Source organism: Fusarium oxysporum, chromosome 6 (assembly GCF_000149955.1).
Source record: "Fusarium oxysporum f. sp. lycopersici 4287 chromosome 6, whole genome shotgun sequence".
Classification (NCBI taxonomy): Eukaryota; Fungi; Ascomycota; class Sordariomycetes; order Hypocreales; family Nectriaceae; genus Fusarium; species Fusarium oxysporum.
Genome location: NC_030991.1, coordinates 1591551 through 1618881, shown reverse-complemented (window position 1 = coordinate 1618881; position 27331 = coordinate 1591551). Strand labels below are relative to the sequence as shown.

The 27331-nt window shown below is 48.0% G+C and overlaps 6 protein-coding genes across 6 annotated transcripts; 4 read left to right on the top strand and 2 right to left on the bottom strand.

The window, feature by feature from the left end:
* Positions 1-1276: 1276 nt before the first annotated feature.
* On the bottom strand, positions 1277-1585 carry FOXG_07237 (uncharacterized protein; the record flags this gene model as incomplete). Its single annotated transcript, XM_018385854.1, has 1 exon — positions 1277-1585. One exon carries the CDS (start codon positions 1583-1585, stop codon positions 1277-1279), a length of 309 nt encoding a protein of 102 aa, XP_018244591.1.
* A 4080-nt stretch (positions 1586-5665) lies between these two features.
* FOXG_07236 (uncharacterized protein) lies at positions 5666-7978 on the bottom strand (the record flags this gene model as incomplete). Its single annotated transcript, XM_018385853.1, has 4 exons — positions 5666-7391; positions 7442-7561; positions 7618-7776; positions 7860-7978. The coding sequence occupies 4 exons, from the start codon at positions 7976-7978 to the stop codon at positions 5666-5668; spliced, it is 2124 nt and encodes a 707-aa protein (XP_018244590.1).
* Positions 7979-9844: 1866 nt separating this feature from the next.
* On the top strand, positions 9845-12922 carry FOXG_19708 (lysophospholipase; the record flags this gene model as incomplete). The annotated part of the gene is made up of 5 exons (XM_018399973.1): positions 9845-10208; positions 10886-10906; positions 10960-11517; positions 11581-11730; positions 11781-12922. The coding sequence occupies 5 exons, from the start codon at positions 9845-9847 to the stop codon at positions 12920-12922; spliced, it is 2235 nt and encodes a 744-aa protein (XP_018244589.1).
* Positions 12923-15589: 2667 nt separating this feature from the next.
* On the top strand, positions 15590-16096 carry FOXG_07233 (uncharacterized protein; the record flags this gene model as incomplete). The annotated part of the gene is made up of 1 exon (XM_018385852.1): positions 15590-16096. The coding sequence occupies one exon, from the start codon at positions 15590-15592 to the stop codon at positions 16094-16096; it is 507 nt and encodes a 168-aa protein (XP_018244588.1).
* Positions 16097-20602: 4506 nt separating this feature from the next.
* Positions 20603-20828, top strand: FOXG_19707 (uncharacterized protein; the record flags this gene model as incomplete). The annotated part of the gene is made up of 2 exons (XM_018399972.1): positions 20603-20660; positions 20713-20828. The coding sequence occupies 2 exons, from the start codon at positions 20603-20605 to the stop codon at positions 20826-20828; spliced, it is 174 nt and encodes a 57-aa protein (XP_018244587.1).
* A 264-nt stretch (positions 20829-21092) lies between these two features.
* FOXG_07232 (uncharacterized protein) lies at positions 21093-22689 on the top strand (the record flags this gene model as incomplete). The annotated part of the gene is made up of 4 exons (XM_018385851.1): positions 21093-21144; positions 21208-21408; positions 21486-21682; positions 21748-22689. The coding sequence occupies 4 exons, from the start codon at positions 21093-21095 to the stop codon at positions 22687-22689; spliced, it is 1392 nt and encodes a 463-aa protein (XP_018244586.1).
* Between the last annotated feature and the right edge of the window lie 4642 nt (positions 22690-27331).

Genomic DNA, 27331 nt, shown 5'->3' with positions numbered 1-27331 from the left:
TGCGAGGTTGGAGCTTCTGCCATTTTGATCAACAGGCGGTTTTTGAAATTGTATTAAATATATTTTAGGATGGGCTCTTTGATATATTATAAAACTGGGGAAACCGCGACGTGTTCTCGAAATGTCGGTATTGATATTTTAGCGTATTTGATAAGCGAGTGGACAATACTGGTAACATACATGATAAGCTGCATTATCGTCATACCAGCATGTAGTAATTAACACCAAGCTATTAGCACGAAGAGTTCTAAACCACGAATAAGGCATCCTAAAAGCATTGCACCCGTAAGAGGAGATAATTCAATAACTAAAGATACTTTCATCTTGGCTTTTATAAGTTTCACAGAGACAGTAGAGCCTAAATGTGCTTTTTTTGGCACTGAACCTTCTATGCTCCCTAATAACACAGACTCAACATTCACTAAAACCCAAGCCCGATTTCCATGATATATAATGTTTTACTAAGAAGCCTGTGGCTTGAGTTGTGTTGAGCCTGTGGGTGGCTGAGGTTCAATCTTAGGTGGTTGGGAGAGCCATCAATATAAGCGGGCCTTGCTTTCTCTTCTGAGGCCGTAATAAATTAGTCCTTAGTAGAAAGGCTATACCTATAGCTATAGGACACCGATACTTTAAGTCTAAGCTGTGACAGTTGGTTTCCAACTGTGGATAAACTAAGCCGTGCTAGGTTTATTGTTGGCAGATTGCGTAGGGCGTGTAACTGAGCTTGTCGAAGTGTCACGTCTCTTAATGGTAGATTCAATGGGTGTTAGGCTTGATCAATGTAAAGAAGTTTTATTGATAGCTGGTGGGCTAGAATCTATGAAAGTGCAAATGAACGTGTTCTATATACTAGAGGTCTCTGTGAGGACCGACAGTGTAATGAGGTCGGTCCCATCTGGACCGATATGTTTTATGCATCGGTCTGGAGGACCGTTGAATGAAAGTCGTCGGTCCTTATCGTTGGACCGAAGGCCTTGGAAGGTCGGTCCAATGTAGGATAGTGGGTCTATCCCTGTGATTGGAGAAAAAATAGTGGGGTTCACGTGACGTAACCGCTAGGGTCGTAACATAAGCCTGTATGTCCGGTAAAAGGTATTTCTGGGATTGAATGAATGATTCATCTTGATTGAATAGTGTAATGAGTGACAAAGCCAGAAGAATAAATACAAGATTAAATACAAGGTTATTAGCCTAATGAGCGTCTCCCTACTAGTCTTCCCCTTTCTGCCGCCACTGTCTCCTCCAGAGTCAATCTTATACTCTTCATCTTTGCCGTTTAGTCCTTGCACTCGCACTTCCAGCTCCTCCAGTGCTGCTTCTTTTTGCCCATGGCCTTGAATGCTCTATTGCCTCCAATCGTTATGCTGTCACCAGGCTGACAATCGGATTTCTCGTATACCGTGCACTCAAAGCACGGCACAAGCGATTTAGTGCCTCGGGAATCGACATCAAAGTCATTGACATTCTTTGGGAGGTTTTTGCAGTCGCCTGGTTTGCCAAACCCAGTGAATGATTTACCGTGCCTGAGATCGAGTCTGATCAGGTTGATGCCTGCCTCACACTTAGGTGCACGGGTATCGAGCATGTCGCTATCGTCAATAGCGGCGGAATTGGCTACTCTAGGGCCCAAAGCGACAAAGGGAGAATATAAGGGAAGTGCATTGTTGACTGTCTTGAGGTTTTTAGAAGTTGGGTTTGTGGCTCTTCTTCTCTGTGATGTATTTCTTGAGATGCTGTAGTTTGCGATGAAGATTGGTTTAAGATTGTGGAGTAATGGCTAGGTATTTATAATAGTCTGTCTCTGCACTCCCCTTCCACATGCATTTTCTCTGTCTTTTACATTCGCTCACCAGCTAGTTTTCAGCTCGCTATGCCACCCTTTTCACTGCGAGCTATTAATAGAGATACTTCTCCGTTCGTAAACGCTGAGGACTGGTTTGGGCTCAGCCTCTCCGTCCAAGAGCCGATGCGAGAGAGGTGCAACCACCACTAGGCAGCTGCGACGCTTTCATGCTGTTCCATTATGGCTTTACTGTCGTCCAACAGAGGTCTAGAACAGGTGAGTTATTTTTAGTCTTACCTTGTTATGTATTAATTTTGTCATTTTTGTTAATCATTCCACAAATTAAGATAGAGAATGAGGCATGGCTGACGGGAGTTTCGCCTACCGGTAGAGCCCCGATCAGTAAAAGGTGGCTATAAAAAATACTGTAGTCAAGGTCAGATAGTATGACAGCTGACGCTACAGCATCCCCTCCACCCCATATCTATTTCTGAATGCTTTCCCTACCCGTGTAAGAGTCATGCCCGTGTAGCAATTCCCTCCTCAAGTAGTTGCAACCTCTTCACTAATACGAACAATTTTCCACACATTGGGAATGTAAGCATCACTCCTGGAAGCTCACCTCTTAGTGTGTTATTTATAATACCATCCAGGACCACCTAACGCATAACCCCACCTAATGCATAACCAAAATTTCGCTTCTCCCATACAAAATCCAAATTTTCAATTGCATTGTATTCGGCCAGGCATGAAGATACTCGCGAACGAAGACCTGCACTATATTGCTTTTTCCATCAAATTTTCATATCGGCTTGAATTTTTCCCGTTCCGCCCTGTAGCCTGGTTCTCTAGCCCTTTGAATTTTGTCGCATTTCACCTCATGTACCCTAGGCGACTCCATCCACTCAAGCCGAACTTTTACCTAATTTACTCGCCGCAACTCCTTCCGTAATGGTTCGCCGTAACTATGCCGAAGATGACGTAGCTGAGGCTATATTCGACACCACCGATAGAGGCCTCTCACAGAATGAGGCGGCCCAGAAACGTGGAGTACCTTAGTGGACCATTTCGAGACGACTTTCCGGTCAAGCAAGCAGGAATGAACGTATCCAGGCCCACCAGCGTATTCCAAAGAGCCAGGAGGAGACGCTTATTCGTTGGGTGCTGCGACAAGAGTCCCTGGGCTATGCTCCCTCGCACAGCCAACTCCGCGCCTGTGTCGAGGCCATCCTTCAACAACAAGGCGATAACAAACCTTTGGGCAAGCACTGGACCACCAGGTTCGTCAAACGTCACCCAAAACTATCTACCAAAATTGGAAAACGTCAAGAAGCCGCCAGATTTGACGGCTTTACTCCGAAGGCGGTCAATTGGTACTTCGATATCAGGGAGAACGAGTACGGCTGGATCAAGCCTGAGAACACAGTTAACGTGGACGAGGGCGGTATAATGGCGGGTTTCGGTAAGTCTTCTATAAGTACTCTATAGGCTTTTATAGGGCATAGCTAATTGGTTGTCCATGAGGCCTGGACAGCCTCGTGATCGGGAGCTCTGGCCCGAAGAAGAAGGCGATGTTGAAAGGCGTTCAGTCGCGCACCTGGACTTCGTTTATTGAGGCTGTCACCGCAACTGGCCGTGCTTTGAAACCGGGAATTATCTTTAAAGGAAAAGAGCTGCAGAAACAGTGGTTCCTTAACGAATTCGAATTAATAGCGGACTGGCACTACATCACATCACCGAACGGCTGGACAGACAACCATATAGCTCTCGAGTGGTTGAAAGATGTCTATCTACCTCAAACAGAGCCTCGCGATGCATCAGATGCGAGACTTATTATCCTTGACGGTCATGGAACCCATACACAAGTGAGTCTTTTGGTGTTTTCACCGCAGAGTCTCCCGCTATAAGGTCGCTAACGAGTAGTCAGGACGAGTGGATGGCTACGTGCTTTCTGAACAACGTCTACTGCTGTTACTTACCAGCACATTGTTCCCATGGTCTGCAGCCATTAGATAATGGGATTTTTAATGTCATCAAAGGTGCGTACCGGAAAGAACTCTAAATGCTGGCTAGTTTGACCGATTCTGCGCCGGTTGACAAAGTCAACTTTATCCGGGCATACGCGAAAGCCAGGGAGGCGGGTATCAGGAAGGAGATTATCTTATCCGGCTGTAGGTTTACTGGAAATTGGCCAATGAATCGGTACAAAGCTCTAACACATCCTGAAATTCAACCGGACAAAGAAAAACTGCTGGAAGAGTTCAAGACGCCGAGCCCTCCTCAACTGCACTCAGATGATACGCCGAAAACGAGTCGGCAAGTGAGGGATTTGGCCAAACACCGAAGCCGTCCGACCAGGCAGAAGTACAATAAGATCGCAAAGGGATTGGAAGCTTTAGAGATGAAGGTGGCCGTTCAGAATGCGCGGATTACTGGTCTCGAGGAGCAGGTGTCCCAGCTGCGGCGAGGGAAGAAAAGAAAGGCGGTACCAAACCAGAACCGACGATTCATGGCTCTGTCGGAGAATATAGCGGCTGGAGAAGCTCTTCCTGACTCAAAGGAGGCAGAAATTGAGGTGGACGTGGATGAGGAGGTCGAGTCGGTGATTGAGGTGGGTGTCAGGTCAGAGGACGAAAGTGATGACTTTATGGTCGTAACAAAGCACTGCCAGCGCACACGCAGCGGTCGGGAGGTCAAAAAACCACGCGGACAGTAAAGTTTGAGCAATTTTCTAGAAACTTTCTCCAAAGCCTCATTTATTAATTGAGAATCGGGCCTATTTTTGTGGACATCAAAATTTGGATTTTGTATGGGAGGAACGAAATTTTGGTTATGCATTAGGTGGGGTTATGCATTAGGTGGTCCTGGATGGTAGTTGAAGCCCACCTCCGGAAGGTAGCAACCTCAGACGGATGGCAAGTCCCTGCAGTTGGCACATCTATAAGGGGTGATATACGCTGGTTTGTATTGATAAACGCGAGAGTTAGGAGTTTATCAATTGGTATACCTAAGATAACTGTCGAGATGCTACTTAAGGGTAACAGCCTAGCCATCTTTACTTCAAGCGGAGCTCTTATGATTATCCTTGGCGTAGGGTTGAGTGGTGTGAATAACGTCTTCTAGGGCCCAAGAATAAATACTGTGAGAGGGTGGTACTGTAGGCTTGGTATGGTGTAGTGGTGCTAGTATATTTGCACTATATCTCCTTGAGTTTTCGGATGCTTACGCTCCGACCCTTCCGTACGGCTGTCTTGCGGAATACAGTGTTTATCACCCGCGGTTGGTTCATCGTCATGAGGGTGTCATGTAAAGCACTCGGCTAGTGGCTGTAAAAACCATGAGAATCGAATGTGGGAGATCTACAGTACGGAATTTGGTGTAAGCCATTCTTATATTTCTCCACATGTCGAGGGCCCGAGGCATCAAGGAGATGTGTCGCACTGAGCGTGCTTAAAGGGTTAAAGTAAAATGTGTTAAGCAGCAGCAAATGTGTGTTGATTGTTGTCTTAAGTTATTTCTTGTGCGGGGTATTCCATCCCGCAGAGTTACTTAAAGCATATAGCTAGATTACTAATGCCTACCCTGCGACACTGTGCCTCTCATCGAGAAAGCTCTTGTCATCATAGTGACTGATGACTGGGATCTCATCAAGAATTGGAGGGGACTCCATTGTTCTCATCAAAATGAATTCGTGGTGTTTTGAGGGGAATTGACACGAAATCTTTCACGGATTAAACTTTCCGTACCCCTCACGTACTTCCGGGGTTCCCAAGGTCATGTGGGGCGAGGTACGGACTGGAGGGCTTCACGCACTCAGGAGATGAAGAATTCCAGGCCCCAAATCAACATTGCGTGAATGCTTTATTTAAAACCCATATACCATCACCGCTTATCAACCAGACCATCTCTGTCCAAGTCCTGCACGTGCCGTGCCTCCGGAAGCGAAATTCTTGAACCATTCCCAAACCGCCATCTCCTCTGGACTAGTAAAGACTCTTCAAGTTTATCCATCAGCCTGCCCAGAATCCATTTGCTCTCTTCCTCGGCACCTAACAAAGGGCTACCATTCCCTACCCATGACCATTTAAATACCCTATCCGAATCGTCCTCGTTTGGATAGTGGCGAGTTTTCTCCAGGTTTACCTTGCAATGTGTCTGTGGGCTGTGTTCATCCTCGCCGATGAGTTTGAGGTACCAGACCCACTGGTCGAAGGTGTAGTGGTGTGGCTTAGGCTCTTTGAGATGGCCAATGACGACTTGGAGCTCGGAGATGAGAAGAAGTTGGAAATCGGTGCTGGTGGCAAGCTCGTGAAGGCCGTTATGGCGCACGTCGGAGGTGAAAAGTGATTGAGCCCGAGTGTTCTGTGGGCCAGTGATTTGTGAAACCGTTTGGCCGCCAAAAGAAACATCGAGCAAGCCTCTGTCATCATTCCGGAGAGAAAGTCCATGAAACTCTGCCGTGGTCCCAGCTGATCGTTGGTCAATGTCCTTCGAGGATGCCACCGGTTTCGGAGATCCAGAGTCAAGATTGCCCGGGAAGACTTTGCCAAATGTTATCTTGCTAATAAAGCTCTTCAAATTTCCGGCAAAGCCTCGATCATTCGGGAGGATCGTGAAGTTTCCAACTAAAATGGTTCCATCTCGGATGATCCTAACCACAGTATCACTCGCATTTGAGATAAGCACTGTCATAGTGGGCAGGGCTAAAAGAGACCAAAAGACATAGAACGACCTACCTGCATTGGATATTGGAGTTAGATCACCATATCCAATAGTCGTCCAGGCCTCGAAGCAAAAGTAGAGTGCATCAAAGTATGACCAGTCTTGATAGGCCTTCTCAGCCCTCTGAAAGACAAAAGCGCCCACTAGCCACAGAACGAGCCATGTGAACGTGGAAAAAGCCATAGCTACCCATCTTCTGCGAATTGAGGATTTCGCCTGAATTTTGCGCATTAGGGCAAATTCAGCTCTGCGGCGCTCGAACTCGGTCTCTCGTGCTTCGTTTGATCTTGTGGGAGGGGTCTTGAGTTCTTCGTGAATGGGTTCAAGACTCTTGCTGTCACTGCTGTGTAGCAACTTCCGGATGATCTTTCCTCGTATTCTGTCATCGACTCGAGCCCCAACGCAGCGCCTTCCATGTTCAAGGACTAGGTTTCTAACTGAGCTAATAACTAGGCCCAGGGATATGATGCCAGCAAGGGCGAGTGGGATCAAGAGTGCTCTTCCAAGGTCGGTCACGGGATAATAGTCCCCAAAGCCAACAGTGAAGAAAGTGACGATAGTCCAATATACAGCATCAAGGTAGGGCCAGGATTCTATCTCGGAGAATATATAGGCGCCAAGGAGGAGATATATGAGCAGCAAGATGGTTTGCAACATTAAGGTGCGTTGACTTGAGGTCAGTAGTAAGTCCTTACGGTAGTGACCAGTACAAGCACCCCAGAAAGTGATGGTCAGAAGTGAAGCGTCGACAAAATAGAGGATGGCTGCCCATATGCCATAGTAAAATGATTGAGACCATATAAGCTCGTCTTTAGAGAACGCAATAGCTTTGAGAGGTCTGGAGGCAGTGGCGGTTAGAACGGTGCGGCAAAGAGAAGAGGCATACCTGTTTGTCCTATATCAGTAACCAGATCGATAGTGAGTTGTTTATAGTACCATCCAATTATTGTGATAGGCAGGGCCAGGTTAAAGCGGACGCGTCTCGCCATGTTGAGTAGAAGGAAGAGATTTGAGATGATACCAGCAAGAAGCTGGATGGCCTCGACGATGGATAGCCTATATAGAGAGCATCAGAGAAGATCTTCACTGATCGAAATACTTCCAGGGCATACCATGGCGGATCAGGGACTGAAGGAGCGTCCTGGATATCTCCCCCAGGAACCAGTTGCTGTCGCCACGGCTCAGCCAGGGAACAGATACTAAACGCCGAAGCAACAGGGCCTAGAGTGCCCGCAATCATGGGAAATGCTGTTGAGAGAAACCACCAACGGCTGCGATCCGAAAAAAGTGGCACATGTTAGTGGCAGTCCAAGTTTGAGCTATTGACCCCTGGCTGTTGGCTCTTGAGGCTTACCTGGGTTGAAGAGAAACATCACCAGTGTGCATATGCTTCGCACGAGGGGTATCATTTCTGACGACCCGAGCATGTTGATCGAAGCTTTCGCTGAGAATTTCCTCCTCGTTGGGGGCCATAGCGTCTTATCACCTCACCGACCTCAATGGAGCTCAGTAAAGATAATTTCAAGCCCGAAAGATTGAAGGAGGTGAGACGGGTGAAATAGGTAATGGCTTTTTATGCCGAAATATTCCACTTTGATGATTGATGAGGCACTGACGATAAAACTTGAGAAAGAGCACTCGCAAATGATGACGTTAGTAAGTTGATTGCCTTAACTTCAACAGTGGGCAGACGTTCATGGGTTTTGTCACTTTGGGGTTTTGGGGACTGCACGTGTCAACGCTCACTAAGCTCATCGCTTCGTAACTGAAATAGTCGACTGGTTTTAAAATTGATACTATCTGTCACGAACAGACTGTTGTTTTTGTTAGTCTGTTGAACCGCGAATGTTAGCATCACCTGATATCTAAGCTACTGGACGCCGACTTTGGTTATTATCTCCCGGTTTGTCACGAGGCTCCTTTCCGTACTTTGTTCCACTCGACCCCATGTACAAGAAAGTTACAAGACTTTTGCGTTATCAAGACTCAATAAAGGAGTCATCTCTCTCTAATAGGACGACCTCCAGTACTGCTACGATAACCTTTTTTCCCCCCCGCCGGATAATTCATTGGGGTTAACCCTTCTGTAATTCCTGGGACTTTGAGCGCGATACGGGTCAGTTAGTACGGTCTGATTATTACACCCTGATTGATTGCATCACCCTCTCGTCACCGCCACAGAACCTTATGACAACCGAAGAGATACACAAACAAAATATGATCATGAGTCTCTCAACCATGGTACCTCAATATTACTGTCAGTGGCGATACTACAAACGGCATAAACTGACATGGGTGAGTCATTCATACGCTTTATACGTCATTGATAATGACATCTGTAACAGCTTCTTGAGCCCCCAAAATGTGAATATGTGCTAGGCGATGTTTCTTTGGATCAAATTTCCAAGGCGTCGATACTTCCTGAGGCTATATTCACACTGGCAACTCTGATCGCCTTTTCGCCGACCTGGAACATCGACCTTTTCGAGTTCAAAATGCCACTTCCGCTTCCGTACGGACACACTGTGTCAACGTGTGATCGGTCTTGCTGCGCTTCTTGTCAGAAGGCACAGCCCTGTAGGATTTTGTTTGATTCGAACTAGCCGATGGGATAATGGGTAGGCCTTGGTGATGAGGCGATTGAGTTTGCTAATGCCACCCACTAATTGTGCTTTCCAAACTCAGTCGGCCACGCGCTCCCACCCTCTTGACCGTGGGTGTCTACGTATAACAAGGTTATGAAGTGGTTTAAAACAAGCATGATCATGATCTGACTCCGCTTTCTTATCCGGGGGTCATGATATCACCGCCCTGGGTTGGGGCGTCGATTCCAGTCTCGTTGATCATTGTACAATCTATGCCGATAGCTGTGGTTCGAGGCATATGAAGAATCAAGAGAGTAAAAGGAGAAAGCGCTTAGAATAAGCAAAACCCATATCGTGTGTCTTGGCCGCAACCCTTGTTGGCTAAGAGCGTTCACTAATGCTAAGCGCAGCAGTTTGCCTCACACCTGATGTAGCCGGTGGTGAGATGTCAAACTAGCGGGTTTCTTCAGAGATCTGAGATCTGTTATTATGTAGAAATTTGCCACCCCAGGGATCTATACGATTAGGAACGTGTAACTTGTAGTGCCCGCGTCAATGTTACAAGCTCCTGATGCCAGCCTAGACATCCTCGAGCGCAGCACTATAAACTATAAACTATATTAGGCCCAAGTTTCCTTCGACGTTTCTACTAAACCAGATCATCCTCATGTTTGGTTTCATCTCTTGTGTCCACTGTTGAACACTCGCCTACCTAATTCCAGCATAGACTAACACTTCCCAAATCAACAGCGCCATGGCCACGAGGGAGCTGTTAGTCGTCATTCTGAATCATACGAATGAGGAACTCAACCTCGAACCCCAATCCCCGAGCCTTGACCATGGTCATTGGATAGACGCGCCAGATTCACGGCCACCGCAGATGATATTGGCAGGTGAGAGTGGTATGCTGCGCTGCAAGTCGAGCCACATAGGCGGGGGGGTTCAGGGCTCTGTTACATACCGAGTTGTTGGATTTGAGGCGAACAACAGGGTGACGTTTCTGTGGAACGTAACTTATGTCGGGCCAAACAAATTTGACTACTCCTGCGCAATCGACGCTTTTACCGTCAAAGTCTTGGGCGGGCGGGGAAGTCAGGCTGTCGTCGTCTTCGTATTTGGTAAGTTGACCACTAATAGTAATAGCAGTCTATCTGAAAGCCTGACAGCTCAAATAGAACCAGCTTGAGGGCAGATCCAAGATGGGATGATGGTGTGTTCGCAGCAGTGACCAAGTATCCCCTAGAGGGTGCTAAGGCTTCAGTAGGTGGCTTACCCCACAGTTTGATAAATCCATCATTCAGCCACATATGCATCAGCTGAAAATTTACATGTGATATGACCTTCCTTCCGTGAACCTACTGGAGTATTAGCGCACTAAAGTGGGATAATTTAAACAGCTTGTGCTGACCGCCATCATTTCATTGGATAGTAAGACCTCTCATCCATCGAAGGTTACATGGCTCTGCAATGTTCGCGAAGTAGTGTGTGTAGTTATCAAACCGAAAAAGTGCGGAAGACAAGTCCACGAAGGTGGTTACGTAGCCGTGACATACTTATCTCTGAGGGACGATAAACCTTGGCCCTGGGGAGCATGCCTTGGATATAAATATCGTATCAACAGAGAGAACGTCAGGGCCGCTCTCACCCTCAAAAGCTATCAACTTTCATCTTATCAAGTCTCTCGTCGTCGTCGTCGACTCGGGTAACTGATTATACAACCTCATTGGATTGGACATCACCAAAATTCTGCAAAAGCATACAATGTTGGCGTGCAATCGGTTGATCCAATTGGCAGCGTTTCTGGTCTCGCCCGCCGGTATGTTAATGTCTCAGCTGTAACAGTGAGCCTCGACTGAATTTGTGATTTAGTGGCACAATATGGAACCACGAATGGGGAAGTCTTGTCATTTCTTGCGCCGAGAGCCGTTACAGATGCCCCCAATGGATACGCCCCAGGCCGAGTCTCATGCCCGCAGAGACGGCCGATCATTCGCAAGGCAACGACCCTATCAACTGAGGAAACGTCATGGCTAAAGCTTCGTGGCAATAACACCATTTCAGCGTTAAAAGACGTTCTCACTCGAGCCAACATTGGCGACATAGACACTGACGCGTATGTGAATGGCATCGTGAGTGATGGCGGCGAGTTACCGCGGATTGGCATTGCCATCTCTGGCGGGGGTTATCGGGCCATGATGAATGGTGCTGGTGCCATCGCCGCATTCGACAATCGAACCACGAATTCTACAGATAAAGGCCATCTAGGCGGCATTCTTCAGGCTGCAACGTACCTCAGTGGCCTGTCTGGGGGTAGTTGGGCTGTAGGAAGTCTCTATGTCCAGAACTTCACGACGGTAGAGTCCATCATCTATGCATCCAGTGGCTTACTAGATAGCCTTTGGCAATTTGATAATTCAATCATTGAAGGTGTGTGATGACAGAATTCCTGATCAAGATATCTTGGGTGGCGCTTACTCCGACAAATTCTAGGGCCAGCAGACTTGTCTGTAGCACAGTATTACCGCGAGCTATACCAAGATGTGAAGGATAAAGCCGATGCGGGCTACAACAAGACCATAACCGACTATTGGGGAAGAGCCTTGTCATATCAGCTTGTCAATGCAAGCGATGGAGGGCCAGGTATGAACTTTTCAGCTAACATTGGAATAGAAAGCTAACAACCGCCCTAGCATATACCTTCTCATCGATTGCAAATGACATCGAGTTTGTTGCCGCGACGGCACCTATGCCTATCATTGTTGCGGTGGAGCGGACGTCAGGACAGCTTCAGATAGCGGGCAATTCTACCATCATAGAGTTCAACCCCTGGGAAATGGGATCCTACGATCCGGGACTTGCCGCCTTTGCACCTCTAAAATATATCGGCTCTGACTTCAGCAACGGTACCATCAAGCGAGATGGGAACTGCATCGCTGGGGTTGATAACGCCGGGTTTGTCATGGGGACGTCTTCATCTCTGTTTAACCAGGCATTCCTGCAGATTGAGAAGGCTGAGAATGTCCCAGACTTCTTGCTTAAAGCCATCAATAACACCCTGGCGGACATTGGCGAAGAGAACAAGGATATCGCCAACTGGCCCAACCCATTCTATAAATACAACCCCAGGAACAACTTAAACGCTAATAGCACGGTTTTAACGCTCGTCGATGGTGGTGAGGACTTGCAAAACATTCCCTTGCATCCACTGCTCTTATCCGAACGCCAAGTGGATGTCATCTTTGCTGTTGACGGCTCCGCTGACACCACGACTCACTGGCCGAACGGCACAGCCCTTGTGGCAACGTATCAGAGTTCCAAGGAGGGCGCCTCCACCCAGAATAGCGAGTTCCCAAAGGTTCCAGATCAAAACACGTTTATCAATCTGGGCCTAAACAAGCGTCCGACCTTCTTCGGTTGCAATACACACTCCAACAACTCAGGACCAGTGATTGTTTACCTACCCAATACGCCGTATACATATCAGTCCAACTTCACAACCTTTGACCTCGAATACAGTGACACCGAGCGGGATGAGATCATTCGTAACGGCTACAACGTCGCAACCATGGGCAATGCCACGGTGGACTCAGACTGGCCCGCCTGCGTAGGCTGCGCGGTGTTGGCACGCAGCTTGGTCCGCACAGGTACGAAGACACCATCCAAATGTGTAGACTGCTTCTCGAGGTACTGTTGGAATGGTACGACAAACTCAACGATTCCGGGTACATACGAGCCGGAGCAGATCATTACCAGTGGTGTAGGGCACCCAGCACCGTTTGTGATGGCGGTGGGAGTTACCCTGTTAGTCAATTTCATTTTGCTGTACATTTGACTTAAGTCATAGTCATCAAACATTGAAAAAATAATATATGCGATCACTATAGCTCCCGTGTTCTATGGTGTTCCCACGTAGGACAAAATCCGGCACGGCAGATACATGTCATAGCCACCCCAGTATGCTAGGTTATTGATTCAATCTGCTGCATTCTCCATTTATTTAAAATTAGCTGAATATGCTCTAGATATGGCATACCCCTCCCAACACAAAACAAACTTGAGTGTTGCCAGTTGCGGCTAGACCGTAGTTGTCAAATATTGGGATGAATTGTGTATTTTCCGTCGTCTTGTGTTTTTTTTCTTTTCTTTTCTTTTTTTTTTTTTTTTTTTTTTCTCCCGCTTCCTATTTAAGGTTTAAAGCAAGCTCTATATCTTTTCTGTGCTATGTGGAATCAACTGGAAGCTGCTTGCTAAGCCTGTGGTAATAGGTGACAACTGTCATCTTTGATGACATATCTATCAGCCTTTCAATCTACTTCCATGAGCTTCCTTTTGAAAGTATTCAGCGGTAGTAACCGAAGTAGTAGGCATTATCCCCTCAGTTGTCGAAAGACTCCCGCCAGGTCACTCCGGGGATGTCTGCCCAATTAAAATGCGAGAATGAAAGGTACATTATTCCCTACCTAAATTAGCCCATGATAAATGTCCCAACGATATTTTGAGTTACAAATCGCGACATCACACTGCTCACACTCCCAAACTGATTGAGGCCTCTTCTTATTGTTGCTGACCGGCGCCAAAGGCTTTCTTGAGGCTCTTGGACGTGGCTGCCCAACCCAGTGGCCCTAACAAGCAACGCAATTAGCTCTTTTTCCCTTCAGGACAAGATTACCCTGTGCCATAGACGTAAATTCGTCTCCGGTCCAAAACTTCTGCCTTGATTAACTTTCCTTATGGCACGCTTTAAACAATACAATACAATTTATTACGCCCGGCGGCCTTTTCTGACCGAAAGGGCACTAGTCGCTAATGCTTACATACAACGCCTACTTTTCGTCCTCGTTTCCCCAAGGCCATGCTGTGCCACACATTGTTCAAATTGTGTCCGCATTTTCCTAAGGATGCTTTAAACAGCTCGTTATAAATACGCCGGCGCCAATCCTTTTGGCTCGTGAAGGCCACGCACAGTATTCATTGAGAACTCATAGATGAGTTTGAAATGATTTGTATGACGATTTTGACGAGAATGGTTAGTGATGCGTCTGTAGGTTCCCCTCATGTCTCTGTCATGTGACTGGGGTCATATGGAGCAAGGTACTGTTAGATTGGCGGCTGGGAATTGTTGGATACGCAAGTGGGGTTGATGTCCAATTAAAATGGGGTTATTTTTCGCGCTTGAGGATCAATCTCGTCCCTAGGAGCTCGTCTTTCTTCTGTCTCTGTTCTGTCCTTTTTAGGTGTTTCCCCGCTACTCGGTATTGATATATCCGGGGACCTACCAAATACACGATTCCTTTATCGAGGCGCTATCACTAATCTAACAGGAATGGGCTCCACTTTCCTTTATCACCAATATTACTCTTGTATCCAGAAAAGGAGGGCTCCCTGACAGACTGATCAGAGAATCAAGTCGACAATCAATAACATCATCACATTCTGGTCCGCATCTTAATACACTCACCCCATCGTATAGTTGCGTATCCAACACAACTGAACCAAGAATATACACACATCCAATGAGACACATCAGAGAATCAGGGCTCGTGACACCTGTTCAACAGGTGCCAGTGGGAGCCAATCTCACCCAGCACATAACTTTAGATATTGTTACGCAAAAATGACCTCACCAGTTAGTTGCCGGAAAATTGCGCTTTGGTATAGTAAACGTAGCCATTGGGCACTAGATGATTGTGAATTCTTGTTTGCACTCTGAGAAAGTCTGAAGGAGACGTGGCTATGCATTTAACCCGCACTGGCTCCTGTGTCCAGCATGCCGGAAGCAACTGGCGTCATGGATTTAATGACAAGAGCTATTAACGGAACAACACAGTGGGCTTTGACATACTTTCCGAGCATGAGCTGATGTCAATGAGATGAAACCCCCGCCAAATCCGCCATGAGGATTACCCCCAACGGCCGGCCGTCTTTATCCTTGCTCGACCCGGCGGGGAGGGGGACGCCATGAGCACCAATAGGCCTAGAAACAAACCGTTTCCTCGCTTACCTTGTCATTAGGCCTCATAGCCCTTTATGCTTTCCGAGGCTTCCAGGCCAAGGGCTCGGGGGTACAGTTCAGGGCTCGCATCCGACCAAATGAATACGAATTAGAAATTGAAGGATTGAGGCGGGAGAAGGTCTAGACCAAACCTCGCGAGCCCCCTCTTCTGCAGTGAATGCACCGCTACCCAAATTATGTGGATACCCCCCGGAGCCATAACAAGGTACGACAGATGGCTCGAGTATGGTACGACCCCCATGTCAGGCGCCAACCCTTAACTGGCCTTTGAGTCACGGTGACGTTGCTGAAAGTTAAACATCGCCCTTTGGATGGGCTAAGCGGGAGCACCGGATCATACCTGGTACTGGCCTTCTTATACCAGGCATTGGTGGTTGAGATAGCAGTCCGCTGTTTCGTCTCGAGTGGAAAGAATCCTTGATTTCAACCATCAAACAATTTCTTGGCTACTCACTACTTATTACTAAGGAGATTTTACTACCGAGAATGACGAGTAGTGGCAGTGGACACAAGGTCGCTTCCGTAATCCTGCGATTTCTTGAGCTCGCCTGCGGTGCGATCGTACTGGGTCTCCTTGGCCATTTCTGCGATCTTGTCAATGAGGCTAGTAATATCAGTGTCGATGGACGAATTATCTACGCTATGGTCGTCGCAGGCATTACTATCGTCTATTCGATAGTGTTCTTCGCACCGTTTGATATTCTTTTCATGGCTTTTCCATTCGACTTTATCCTCTTCATCATGTGGCTTGTCGCGTTTTGCTTGCTCGAAACGGTGAGGACTCCCTGCTGCTCTATTGTGGACGATAGCTCAATATTCTTGGGTTATGATAGAGAACGAGGAGCCACATCTGCAGTGCAGAGTGGTACTACAACTATTGGGGCTATTATTGGGGACGTTTCTGGAGGGTTGGGCCGGTGGGCAGGGTCAGCATCAATGGAGCCGGATGTTCGGAATGGCGGACTGTTCTCGCCTTTTCGATCATCAACCTGATCATGCTCTACATCGAGCTGCCGCAGATCAAAACTCTCTCTCCGTTGATACTGCCGTCTGGGATTGAATCGTTCGAATTCAGAAAACAGGGCATATATGTCTTTACCGAATACATCCACTTCAAAGAGACAGTAAGCTCGGCCAAGCAGCAGATGAGAAAATTGTCGCAGTGAGTGGAATAGACGCCTAAACCGCAGTAGCACTTGCTAAAACTCGCATCTTATCAATATCTAGCAGCAATTATCCTGCCAATGGCCAGAATAGGGAATCTACTGCAACGGGAGCCGCTTAGGAGGAAGTCAGTTCTACACAGCATCGGTCGGAGGTGTAATTGAAGTATACTCGTTTTATCAATCTGTTTATCGATGTCTAGTGCTTAAAGCGCTATGTTAGGTCCAGGTCGGCCAGGTTTAAGATTGATATAATGTAGGTTAGTCTCTTCGGGTTTACAGTGCATGGGAAGTCTAAAATGTCAATCATGGTTTGGGGAGCAATCTAGAGAGGCGGAAAATCCGATATTATAATTATGACTCGAGATTCTTCATCCAGGAAGAATGGTTGTACTTCGAAGAGCTATCCATTGGCATTAACATTTATATTGGTAGGAGAAAATTCCAGCAAGATAAAGCAGAGATTCACATCTCGGAGTAATCGAAAGAGTGGTTGGTTAATAGAGCACGGAATTGAGACTAAAGGCAATCTCCTACATGCTATTCATGCTACGCTGAGAGGGGCCAGACATCGCAAAAAGACTAAACTTCTAGAACTCTCGCTGTCGGGGTATAAGCAGGAAATGGAAACCGAGATAATGTCGCATTTATGGTGAGTCTCTCTATCAGTGATAGCCATCCCGAATTTGTTGGAAAATCCGGGGATCCCCCTTCCCTTCAGGATTCAGACTAACAGTCTGAAAGTCCTAGATTTAAAGTTTAAAGTCCTAGATACAATTATCTAGAGATATAAACCCGAGAATAACTCTCAGCTCAATAAAAATAAAAAAAATAAAAAAAAAAACAACCAAGTTTTACTTACGGCAATTACTACACCGGCGTGACAAAATGGCTACACCGGCGTCACTCTTACACAGGCGTCGCTTTTATGGCTTCTAATTCGCTCCTTTTTCCTTCGACCCATAGGCAGGGTTCAAATCCATACCACGAAATCCACATATGGATCCATAATGTGGATCCATATCCATTCCATTCCATTCCACGTGGGCTTCAGCATTTCCATATCCACGCCACGAAGCCCCTTCCACATGTTCCACATGTGGAAATCGTGGAATATTTTAGGTGGGGTTCGAAAATACCTTGATTTCCTTGTGAAATCCCGCATATCCTAAGTACTTTCTATCACCCACAACAACACAACATCGATTTGCCACCCCATTTTCCTCCGTACACAATGAGTCCATTCTGGGGGCTTCACTGTTACTCGCGTTACTACCCCAAATCGAAATGGCCACTCCCCATCCTACCAAGTCAACCACATCCGTTCCAGAACGAACAGAAGAGGACAATCAACGGCTCTTTCAGCTCTACAAAAGCTGGATCTTGACGGAGAGAGACGGCAAGGCGCGTCTATAGGTATATCGGTTCGGCTACGAATATCCAGCATAACAAGAAACAGGAACGTCGGTGGGTGTGTTGCCTTTGCGTCAAGCAACGGCGGATTTTAATGGACCAATGACAAAAACATTGACGTCACCGAGGGCGGGCGGGACCCATTAATTACCATTGTTGGACGAAGTAGGTTTCCATTCCACGAATTCCACAATATGGATCCATTTCCATAATGGATCCATTTCCACCCATTCCACATCGAAATTATTAGTCAGCATCCATATCCACGCCATATTCACAAATGTGTCGTGGAGTGTCGTGGATTTGAACCCTGCCCATAGGTACATCCACGCAAAGGCGGTGAAGACAGCTCCCTTAACAAGTCCTCGCTTTTGGTAAAGAACCAATCGGGTAAACCAGTTCTAAAGCGAACATCACAACGAGGTCTAGTTTTCACTGCAGAACCAGGCCAATTCAACTATGCCCTAGAGGGCAGCTATCTATCTCGCTATCCTCTAACTACCCTCGAAGGAAGCACCTCCTCGTCTCAATATCTGAAGAGGAGAGGCCAAGATACGAGACCTGCTGATCCTGCAACAGATCTGTAATGCTGTTCAGACAATTCTGGTATCCATCATGAGACATCGTCCCTCGAGGTGGCTGCCTGTGTAACACCATCTTGCATGCCACTTCTCCAACACTACACGCGGCAAAGAGGTAATTAGTGTAGTAGCTAGCTGGTGAAGAGCTTCATGGGGCCCGTCAATCGTCGCGGTGAGGAGCTAAACTAGAGGTACAACGAGCAGTGTTGGCAGATTCTAAATGCACTAACAAAAAGGGATGGACCAATCAGAAGCCGTAAAAATGACGCCTGTGTAAGAGTGACGCCGGTGTAGCCATTTTGTCACGCCGGTGTAGTATTTGCCAAAAAAAAAACACAACATGAATATATCGATCTGGATCAATGGACCGAATACACGTAATGTCTGACAACATTCTGCTCCACATCTTAATACACTCACCCCATCGTATAGCTGCGTATCCAACAACACCTGAAAGGACAGAACAGACAGAAGAACGAGCTCTTGGGGACTAGATTGAACCTCAAGTGTGAAAATTACCCTCATTTTAATTGAAATTCCCAACCACCAATCTAACATTTCATTGCCCCACCAATTGCCAAAGGTGCCATGGGCTACAGGTCAAAGCTTGAAAAATCAATGGCCTCAAGCCCATCGTAACTATATAAGATTGACAGTCATGACCTCTAGCGTAATTCAATACTTAGCCGGCCACATGGCCTAGACTTCTCGTTGTATCAGGATATTGTGGATATGTATACGGCAGTCAACACTCCGAGGGGCTAGCAATGGTAGATGAAATGGGAAAGATGAGTAAAGCAGATGAGCTCAAAACCAAGAGAAACAAGCTTCAAGGTTCCTCGAAGTCGGCGATGGAGGGTATCACAGATATTATCGCCAAGTGGCCATTGAATGAGCCAACCTCGTGAACACTTTAGCCTGATCTTTATTCTTATTCTTGGCTTCAGAGAACCGAGTCAGTATGCGCTGCTGGTGATTCACATCGGGATCTGTTACGTGCACCGGGGTCGGTGCACGTAACAGATCCCATTCACATCCACAAATTTATGTCAGCAATAGCTGGGGCGAAGGTGACGTTGTCGATGCATCATTCACACTGTCATCAATTTAGATTCCATTCACGTATTGTTAACACGAGCCGCAATGAATGGGGCGGACGTCTTCAGGTGCTTGAGCCATGCAGATTCTTGATAGGATTATCCATTGGTTGATGCGTTTCTGGTCAAGTATTTGGGTGGCTGAATTCAAACATCTTTGCGTCAGGCAAAAAACGGGGATAGAACCATTGGGTGGGACCCCACCAAGCTTTCTTGTCGATAAGACAGAGCCAATCAAGCCACCACATGGTCCATGCTGGCATGGAGACTGGAGGACCTGGTGCGCTAAAACTTCCCTAGATAAGCAAATGACGGAGTACTGTAGGAGGATGCAACTTCACCTTGAGGATTGAATAGCAAGAAACAACCAAGTGTTTCGTTTCTTAGCCGATGCGCTCAACTATCATCATATCTCACAATGAGATCACCGAAAATTGAGAAATGCACGATGATGGTCAGAAGAATAACGAGAGAACGCCACTGTCCAAGTCAACACAATTCATAATACGACAGAGTCCGTATATCCCTAATGTATGGGCTCCGTCTAGACTCAGTGCCAGGCGTCCAGGAACTCGAAAAAATCAAGCCGAACCAACGTTTCCGACTTCATTGGTAAAATGAATTCCGTGGAAGGTAAGTCGACCCCATCAAGCTTGTCCTTGAGTTTGTACTTGCGTCAATGATAGCGCAATGTACAATTGTACAAGGTAAGCACTGGTGTAAATAACCTTGCGACGAGAGATCCAGAAGTCTGGATAGCTTCAACAAAATTGCGTCATATCTTGCCCTCCCGACGTTGATTAGCCCGGACAACAGGCTCGGCTCTCAGTCGCGCATCACATGCAGAATGTGTGCAGCATAAGTCTCGGGTGCGACATTCTCAAGGTTATTCTACCAAACTTAATTTCTTATGTACCAAACGATACTACGTAGAAGCTAAGACTTTCTGCACCTAAAATTTATAGTTTAGTCACTAACTAGAGTAATTCTTCTAGGCTATCTCTGGGAGCAGTCTCGATCCCAACTTTTTTGATGTCTCTTTATCTCTACTCCTCGCTGGTTCTTCCAGACCTACGCATCTCGTTGGTCTGTCAAGCCAAGGTTTAATTGCTTCCCTGTAAATATATTGATAAAATGTCCGGAATCTCGCAACTTATGCGCGCTCCGTCCGGTCAAGCATTAGATCTCGACTATTCCACTACGACGCCGAAATGACTAACATCTGGAGGGGACCCTTTGATCTTCATGGCTCCTCTACCTCCCTCTCTCCCGAAGCCGGGTGGCGCTGCTCTTGGTTGCTACAGTACGTACTGTGATGTACATAGCACCGCTGCAGAACTGAATGCGGTGTCAAGTCCAGGATCTTGTTCGGGTGGGTGTTACCGATGCATACAAAGCACGAGGTGAGTGGATGGACTCCACAAGAGTGGTAAGAGGCGGTTCAATGGTGAATGACCCAGTGGCTAAATAATAAGATATAAATTTGCAAAGTTTTCCACGCGTCGTCCGCGATGTTCTAGCTTCCCTCACTCGAGCTCCCATAATTATTCATTGCACTCTTTCAACAACGCATCAACTGCCAACTCACCTTGTCTTCCAGCGAGATCGTATCAAGAAAGAAGTCGTCCTCTAACTGACGCAGGCGTCGAGCTTGACGAGGACGTTTTCAATTGTTCGCTCCTTTTCTCTATTTCATACCAAGTTCAATTGGTTATCCTTATCACATCCTATTAACATGAAGTTTGGCGAGCAACTTGAGCGCGAGTCCGTTCCAGAATGGAATCTTCGTATGATACATCCCTCCTCATTGGCTCAATTACATTATATTAACCAATTGTCTCTCCAAGCAGATAATCTTGACTACAACTTTCTCAAACATGAGATCAAGATGTACACTGCGCGCGATCAGGCCACAGCCATGGCTATCCCCGGACGTAAAGACGAAGCCTTGTCTCGATTCGAAGACGGCTTTTACATGGAACTTAGTCGCCAGCATGAAAGACTTCATCTGTTTGCCTTAAGTAAAGCAGATGAAATTTCGCGCCGGTTAGGTATGGTTTTCGCTTGCAGCTCTGTGCCATGTCTTGGATGGCATGCGACTATATGCCTAAACTGACATCTAAACTAGAGTGCCTCGCCAAGAACATTGACCGATGGGCGTCGAAGAACCAAGATCAACTTGCCGATGACTTTGCCATAAAACACCAAAGGAGATTCACTAAGTATGAGCGGGAGCTGGTTCGTTGCGGCAGTGATATACAAGCCCTTGAGCGCTTCATCAAGGCGCAAACTATTGCCTTCCGAAAGATCACCAAAAGGTTTGAGGTGCATCATGGCTTCATGGTGTAGATTTAAGATAACATATTTACTGATTGGTTCCTCATCTATAGAAATGGACTGGGTCTATAACCTTTGGTACCCGTCTCTACAAGAATATTCTCTCCGATCCCAAAAGCTTTACTCGCTACGATTTCTCCTCCTTACAACAACGATATCACGACATCATTTGCACTTTCAACGCCGTCGCTCCCGCATTGAGCGAACCTAGCTCGCCAGAATCTCCAGTACAGTCTTACCCACGTCAATCTCTCTCGGGTTCCCTTAACTCGGCGAACCGTCACCGCTCCAACCGCCCTCAACCTACTTTCGAATTCTTACCTCCGCCCCAAATGGAGGGACCGACAAAATACTGGAATGAATATGACAATGGAAGTGAATGCGCAGGCGATGATGATGAATATGCTATATATTTAAATCCAGATAAAAGTGCCAGCTTCCCGGGACTCGACTCTCTGCTAGGTGTCTTCAAAGGACCTTTAAAGAAGACGGAGGGTTTGTCTAAGCATGACAAACCTGGGGAACGACAGGCTTTACTTGGCGCCAACCGTTCACCTTACCAATACTCCAGCACAACCTTGAACAGCAGCGAGTCTAACGTGGTAGCGGGATATGCCAGTTCAGACGGATTCCCCACGACCAGATATACGACCCATTATGCCCTCCCTAGCCTCAACCAACAGCAGGGGCACTTGCACCGTGAGAAGACCTTGTTCTGGGGCACTGTTAGCTCTTTCGCCGTGTCTTTCCTGCTCTTCCTTGTCGCCGGCACGCTCATCTACACCGGCCGACACAAGCTCCGAGCCGAAGTTGACGCGGGCGTTACTATTGGTGTAGTTGCGAGTCTATTCACCGCGTGCAGTGCTCTCGGTATGACGATATACCGGCACGACCAACTGTCATTACCATACCTACTAGCAGTTTGGACTACTTTTGTCACTTCTTGTGTCCTCAACGGCATGCTACTAATTCTTGTCGTGAGAAACTCCCCATAAGGTTCCTGCCATTCTTATTTTGTCGATTGTTTATGGCCTCAAAAGATTGAACCACGCTGGCCAGAGGGCAAAGTCAGGCAAAGAAAGTTCTGCACAAGCTGCCCTCAACACTACCTGGCCCGTCTTGGTTGCATGGTATGTAGAGTCGAGGCAGAGATCTCAAGCCGGAGAGACTCGAGGAATCGAGGTTTGGGTGTGGCGTATACTGCCTTTCGCTGGCTGATGACGACCGTGATCACTGATCAGTCGCTGCATGCTGGTTCTTCGGTTGAGATAGACGTGCAGGCGGCGTGTGCCCAGTCACATCATGTATCCCGACCAAGTTATCGTCACGCCAACTCTACACAATGGTCAAAGTGTGAGCCGCTCTGCGTGGTCCACCTGTGACTCTTCTCGCCCAACCCTTCACAACCAATTAACGGGAAAAATGAGAGTGAAGCGGAACAGGTTCGAACAGAGCTCTTTTGTGGTCATTCAGGATCGTTCGGGATTAATGAGATCGTTAGTTGTCCTTTGCATCATAGCTGCGAGATCCACCATAGTTCCGTCGGCTGGATTGGACGATGTGCATCTGAAGTGATTTCCCCCGGCATTTCAAAGCCGTCGCATGCGTGCGCTGTTGTTTGAGTGATTGTCAGATATTTTTGGGTTGCAACACTGGTAACAGTGGACAAGCATTTCGTGAAATTAATAGAGATAGCGAGATATATCTGAGCCAAACAAGTGATGGGATTGTAGCCTTGGTCGCAAGAGAATTCGATGGCTGAGAGAGTCGTGGGATGAGGAGTCCTTCAAGTTGAGGAAGGATAGGATGTTTTTTTCAGTGATGCAAGTGACGCGTTAAACCACGCATTCACCGTGACGTGAAGGAAAAGCCAATCAACAGCGGCAAGACGCGGCAGCATAAATTAATTACGTGTCAGCCACAAGCCAGGATCTGCGTGGGTGCCGGAGCTGTTAGATTGGCGGCTGGGAATTGTTAGATACGCGAGTAGGGTTAATATCCAATTAAAATAGGGTTAATTTTCACACTTGAGGATCAATCTCGTCCCCAGGAGCTTCTGTCTCTGTTCTATCCTTTTTTTGGTGTTTTCCCCGCTACCCGGTATTGATATATCCGGGGACCCACAAAATACATGTTTCTTTTATCGAGGCGCTATCACTAATCCAACAGGAATGGGCTCCACTTCCCTTATTGCAATATTATTCTTGTATCCAAAAGAGGGGTTTCACCCCTCTTTGACAGACTGATCAAGACAATCTTTACAATCTTTACAATCTTTACAATCTTTACAATCTTTACAATCTTTACAATCTTTACAATCTTTACAATCTTTACAATCTTTACAATCTTTACAATCTTTACAATCTTTACAATCTTTACAATCTTTACAATCTTTGTTAACGTTGTGGAGGCAGCCGTCTGGAAAGTCAAGCGGGGCGCGACGCGACGCGAAACGGCGCGATGGACGCGGTTGCGGACAGCATCGTTGTGACCTCTGAGGACGCCTGCCCTCGGGATTCCAGCATGCGCAAATCAGACCGGCCACGAAAGCTAACAGCGAAAGGAATGGAGAACTTGTCCGGTAATGTTGGGATAGTAATGCAAGCCCTGATCCGCGAAGTACGCGACGAAACAATGAAACAGATGGCGAAGGCGCAGCAGGAAACCGTGAAGGAAATCACGACTTCTCACGAGAGAATCATTGAGACTCTGTGGAATGCCTGGAAAAAGGAGCAGCAGGCGCTCAAGCAAATGATCGAAGGCCAGGAGAAAGCGATTAGGCAGCTGCAACAGGATATTCAAGGCATTCAGGCGCAAGCCGCACAGGAACGAAAGCTGATGCAGGAACAGATTGACGAGCTCAAACGAATGCAGCAGCACGCCCCACGCGATATCGAGCCCCTGCAAGTGCAGGCCGCCGAAGAGATCAAACGCATCCATGAGAAATTAGACATCATGGCGCGGCACGCCGTAGCCGGCTCCGCCCGGACGAACCCCAGGCAGTCATTTGCAGACATAGCCCGTATGTCGCCAACAGAGGGGCAGAATGGCGGTGTTAGAGGCCCCGAGGTGGTGTCATCACCTACGCCGCCGCTTTCACCCCCTGGAGAGGACCTGTTCTGCACGATAGACATCTCCGGAGTGGGCGACGATGACAGTAACAAGGCGCAGATCGGAGAGGTCCGACAGGCTATTGAAGCCGCTGTGAGGACAAGAAAGAAGGACGAGAGATGGAGATGCGCAGCGGTGGTGAGAGGGGCCAGGAACGCTAACATCATCAAGGTGATCTGTAGAGACGTGGCGGAACTTCACATGGTTCGACAAGCAGTGTTGGAAACAGATATACCGGGGGCAAAGCTCCTGAGAGAGCGGCTGTACCCGGTCAAGATCAATGGGGCTAACCGGTCGGCGGTCCTGGACTCGAACCATAACCTTCTTTCCGGCGTTGCTGAAGTACTCGGCCAAGAGAACGAAGTGACGATTGCTAGGATGAACTGGCTTAGCGATAAGGGAAACGGCAAGGCATACGGGTCGATGGTGATTTACGTGACGAAAGAAAGCGATGCAAGACGGCTCTTGGAAGACAAATACTTTCACCTCGCAGGCGAATCGGCGAGAACTAGCATGTTCGAGCCTAGAGCCGAGGTGGTGCAATGCTACAATTGCTGGGGGCTAGGCCACAAGGCATTCGTCTGCAAAGAAGCGCAGAGATGCGGCAGATGTGCGGAGCGAGGACATCACCATGGACAATGCGAATCAGCAGAGCCAGTGTGCGTGTCATGCGGAGGACGGCACGAATCATTCCGTCGAGCATGTCGATTGCGTCAAATGCGAGGAGATGAGCACTAGGCTACAAGTGTACCAACTGAACGTGCGTAAGAACAATAAGGTGCACCTGAGCATGATGAATGACAAAGGACTTGAGGACTATGTAGCGCTGGCGGTGGCAGAGCCATGGGCATGCACAATCGAGGGACAGGTGATGACGGTGCCTAATCACCACAGCAACTGGACGAAGATGATCCCCACCAAGACGCGTGAGCCGCGTGTGTCGCGATGGCCGATCCGCAGCATGCTCTGGATACGGAGGGACTTGGAGGCAGAGCAGGTCCCGATACCGTCACCAGACCTGACGGCAGCGATCGTCAGGTTCCCTGAGCGTGACGTGCTGGTTGTGTCGGTATATATAGAGGGGAGAAACGAGCAGGCACTCGAAGCGGCGATGGGACAGCTGCACACGACGATTGCAAAATTCCGCAATGGGTCCGGCAGAAGAACTGACGTGATCTTGGTAGGGGATTTCAATCGTCACGACACACTATGGGGAGGTGATGCAGTGACGGGAAGGAGGCAAGGCGAAGCTGGACCGATCATAGAGCTGATGGGAGAACATGGCCTTCACAGCCTGCTGCCCCGAGGCACGAAAACGTGGGAAGGCCCAGGGGGTATAGCGAGCACGATTGACCTGGTGCTGGCATCAACGGAGCTGGCAGACGAGATGACGAGCTGTGGGATACATCCAACAGAGCATGGATCGGACCATCGGGCGATCCGAACGGAGTTTGACACAACACCGCCGGAACGAACGCCCAGCGACAGACTGCTATTCAAAAATGCACCTTGGTTAGAGATCAAGGAGAGGGTGAGGACGAAACTGGAAGCGTTGCCGTGTGGTGGCACAGTGCAGGCTCAGACGGACAGGCTGATGTCGGTGGTGCTGGACGCGATCAATGACCTGGTCCCACGAGCCAAGCCGTCGCCTTATGCCAAGAGGTGGTGGACGACGGACCTGACCCGACTGCGGCGGATGTACACATACTGGCGCAACCAGGCAAGGGCATGCCGGCGACGAGGACGAGAGGCAGCAGACCTAGAACAAAAGGCCAGAGAAGCGGCAAAGGAGTACCACGACGCGATCAGGAGGCAGAAAAAGGCACACTGGGACAGCTTTCTCGAAGATGGAGCCAACATCTGGCAATCAGCCAAGTACCTCTCGCCTGGAGGCGAAGCAATGGGTGATAAAATACCTCCTCTAAAGAGAGGAGATGGAACGACGACGAGCGACAAGGCAGAACAGGCAGAGGAGCTTCTCAGCGTCTTCTTCCCCCCTCTGCCGGCTGTGATCGAGGATGAAGAGCGCCGACCGGCGCAGCGAGAAATAGCAATGCCAGAGTTGACGCTAGAAGAGGTGGAAGAGAAGGTGATGGCGGCCAAGGCATGGAAAGCCCCAGGCGAAGATGGACTGCCGGCGATGGTGTGGAAGCAGCTCTGGCCAGTAGTAGGAGACCGGGTGTTGCATCTGTTTCGGACATCCCTGAGAGACGGAGAGCTGCCGGTCCAGTGGAGGAGCGCGAAAATCATCCCGCTCAAGAAGCCGGGCAAGGACGACTACAAGGTGGCCAAGGCCTGGAGACCGATCTCACTTCTATCGACGCTGGGAAAGATATTGGAAGCGGTCATGGCGGACCGGATTTCGTACGCGGTAGAGACATTCGGACTGCTACCTACCAACCATTTCGGCGGAAGGAAGCAACGATCGGCCGAGCAGGCACTCCTGCTCCTCCAAGAGCACATCTACAAAGCGTGGCGCAACCGGAAGGTGCTCAGCCTGATAAGCTTTGACGTAAAGGGAGCGTA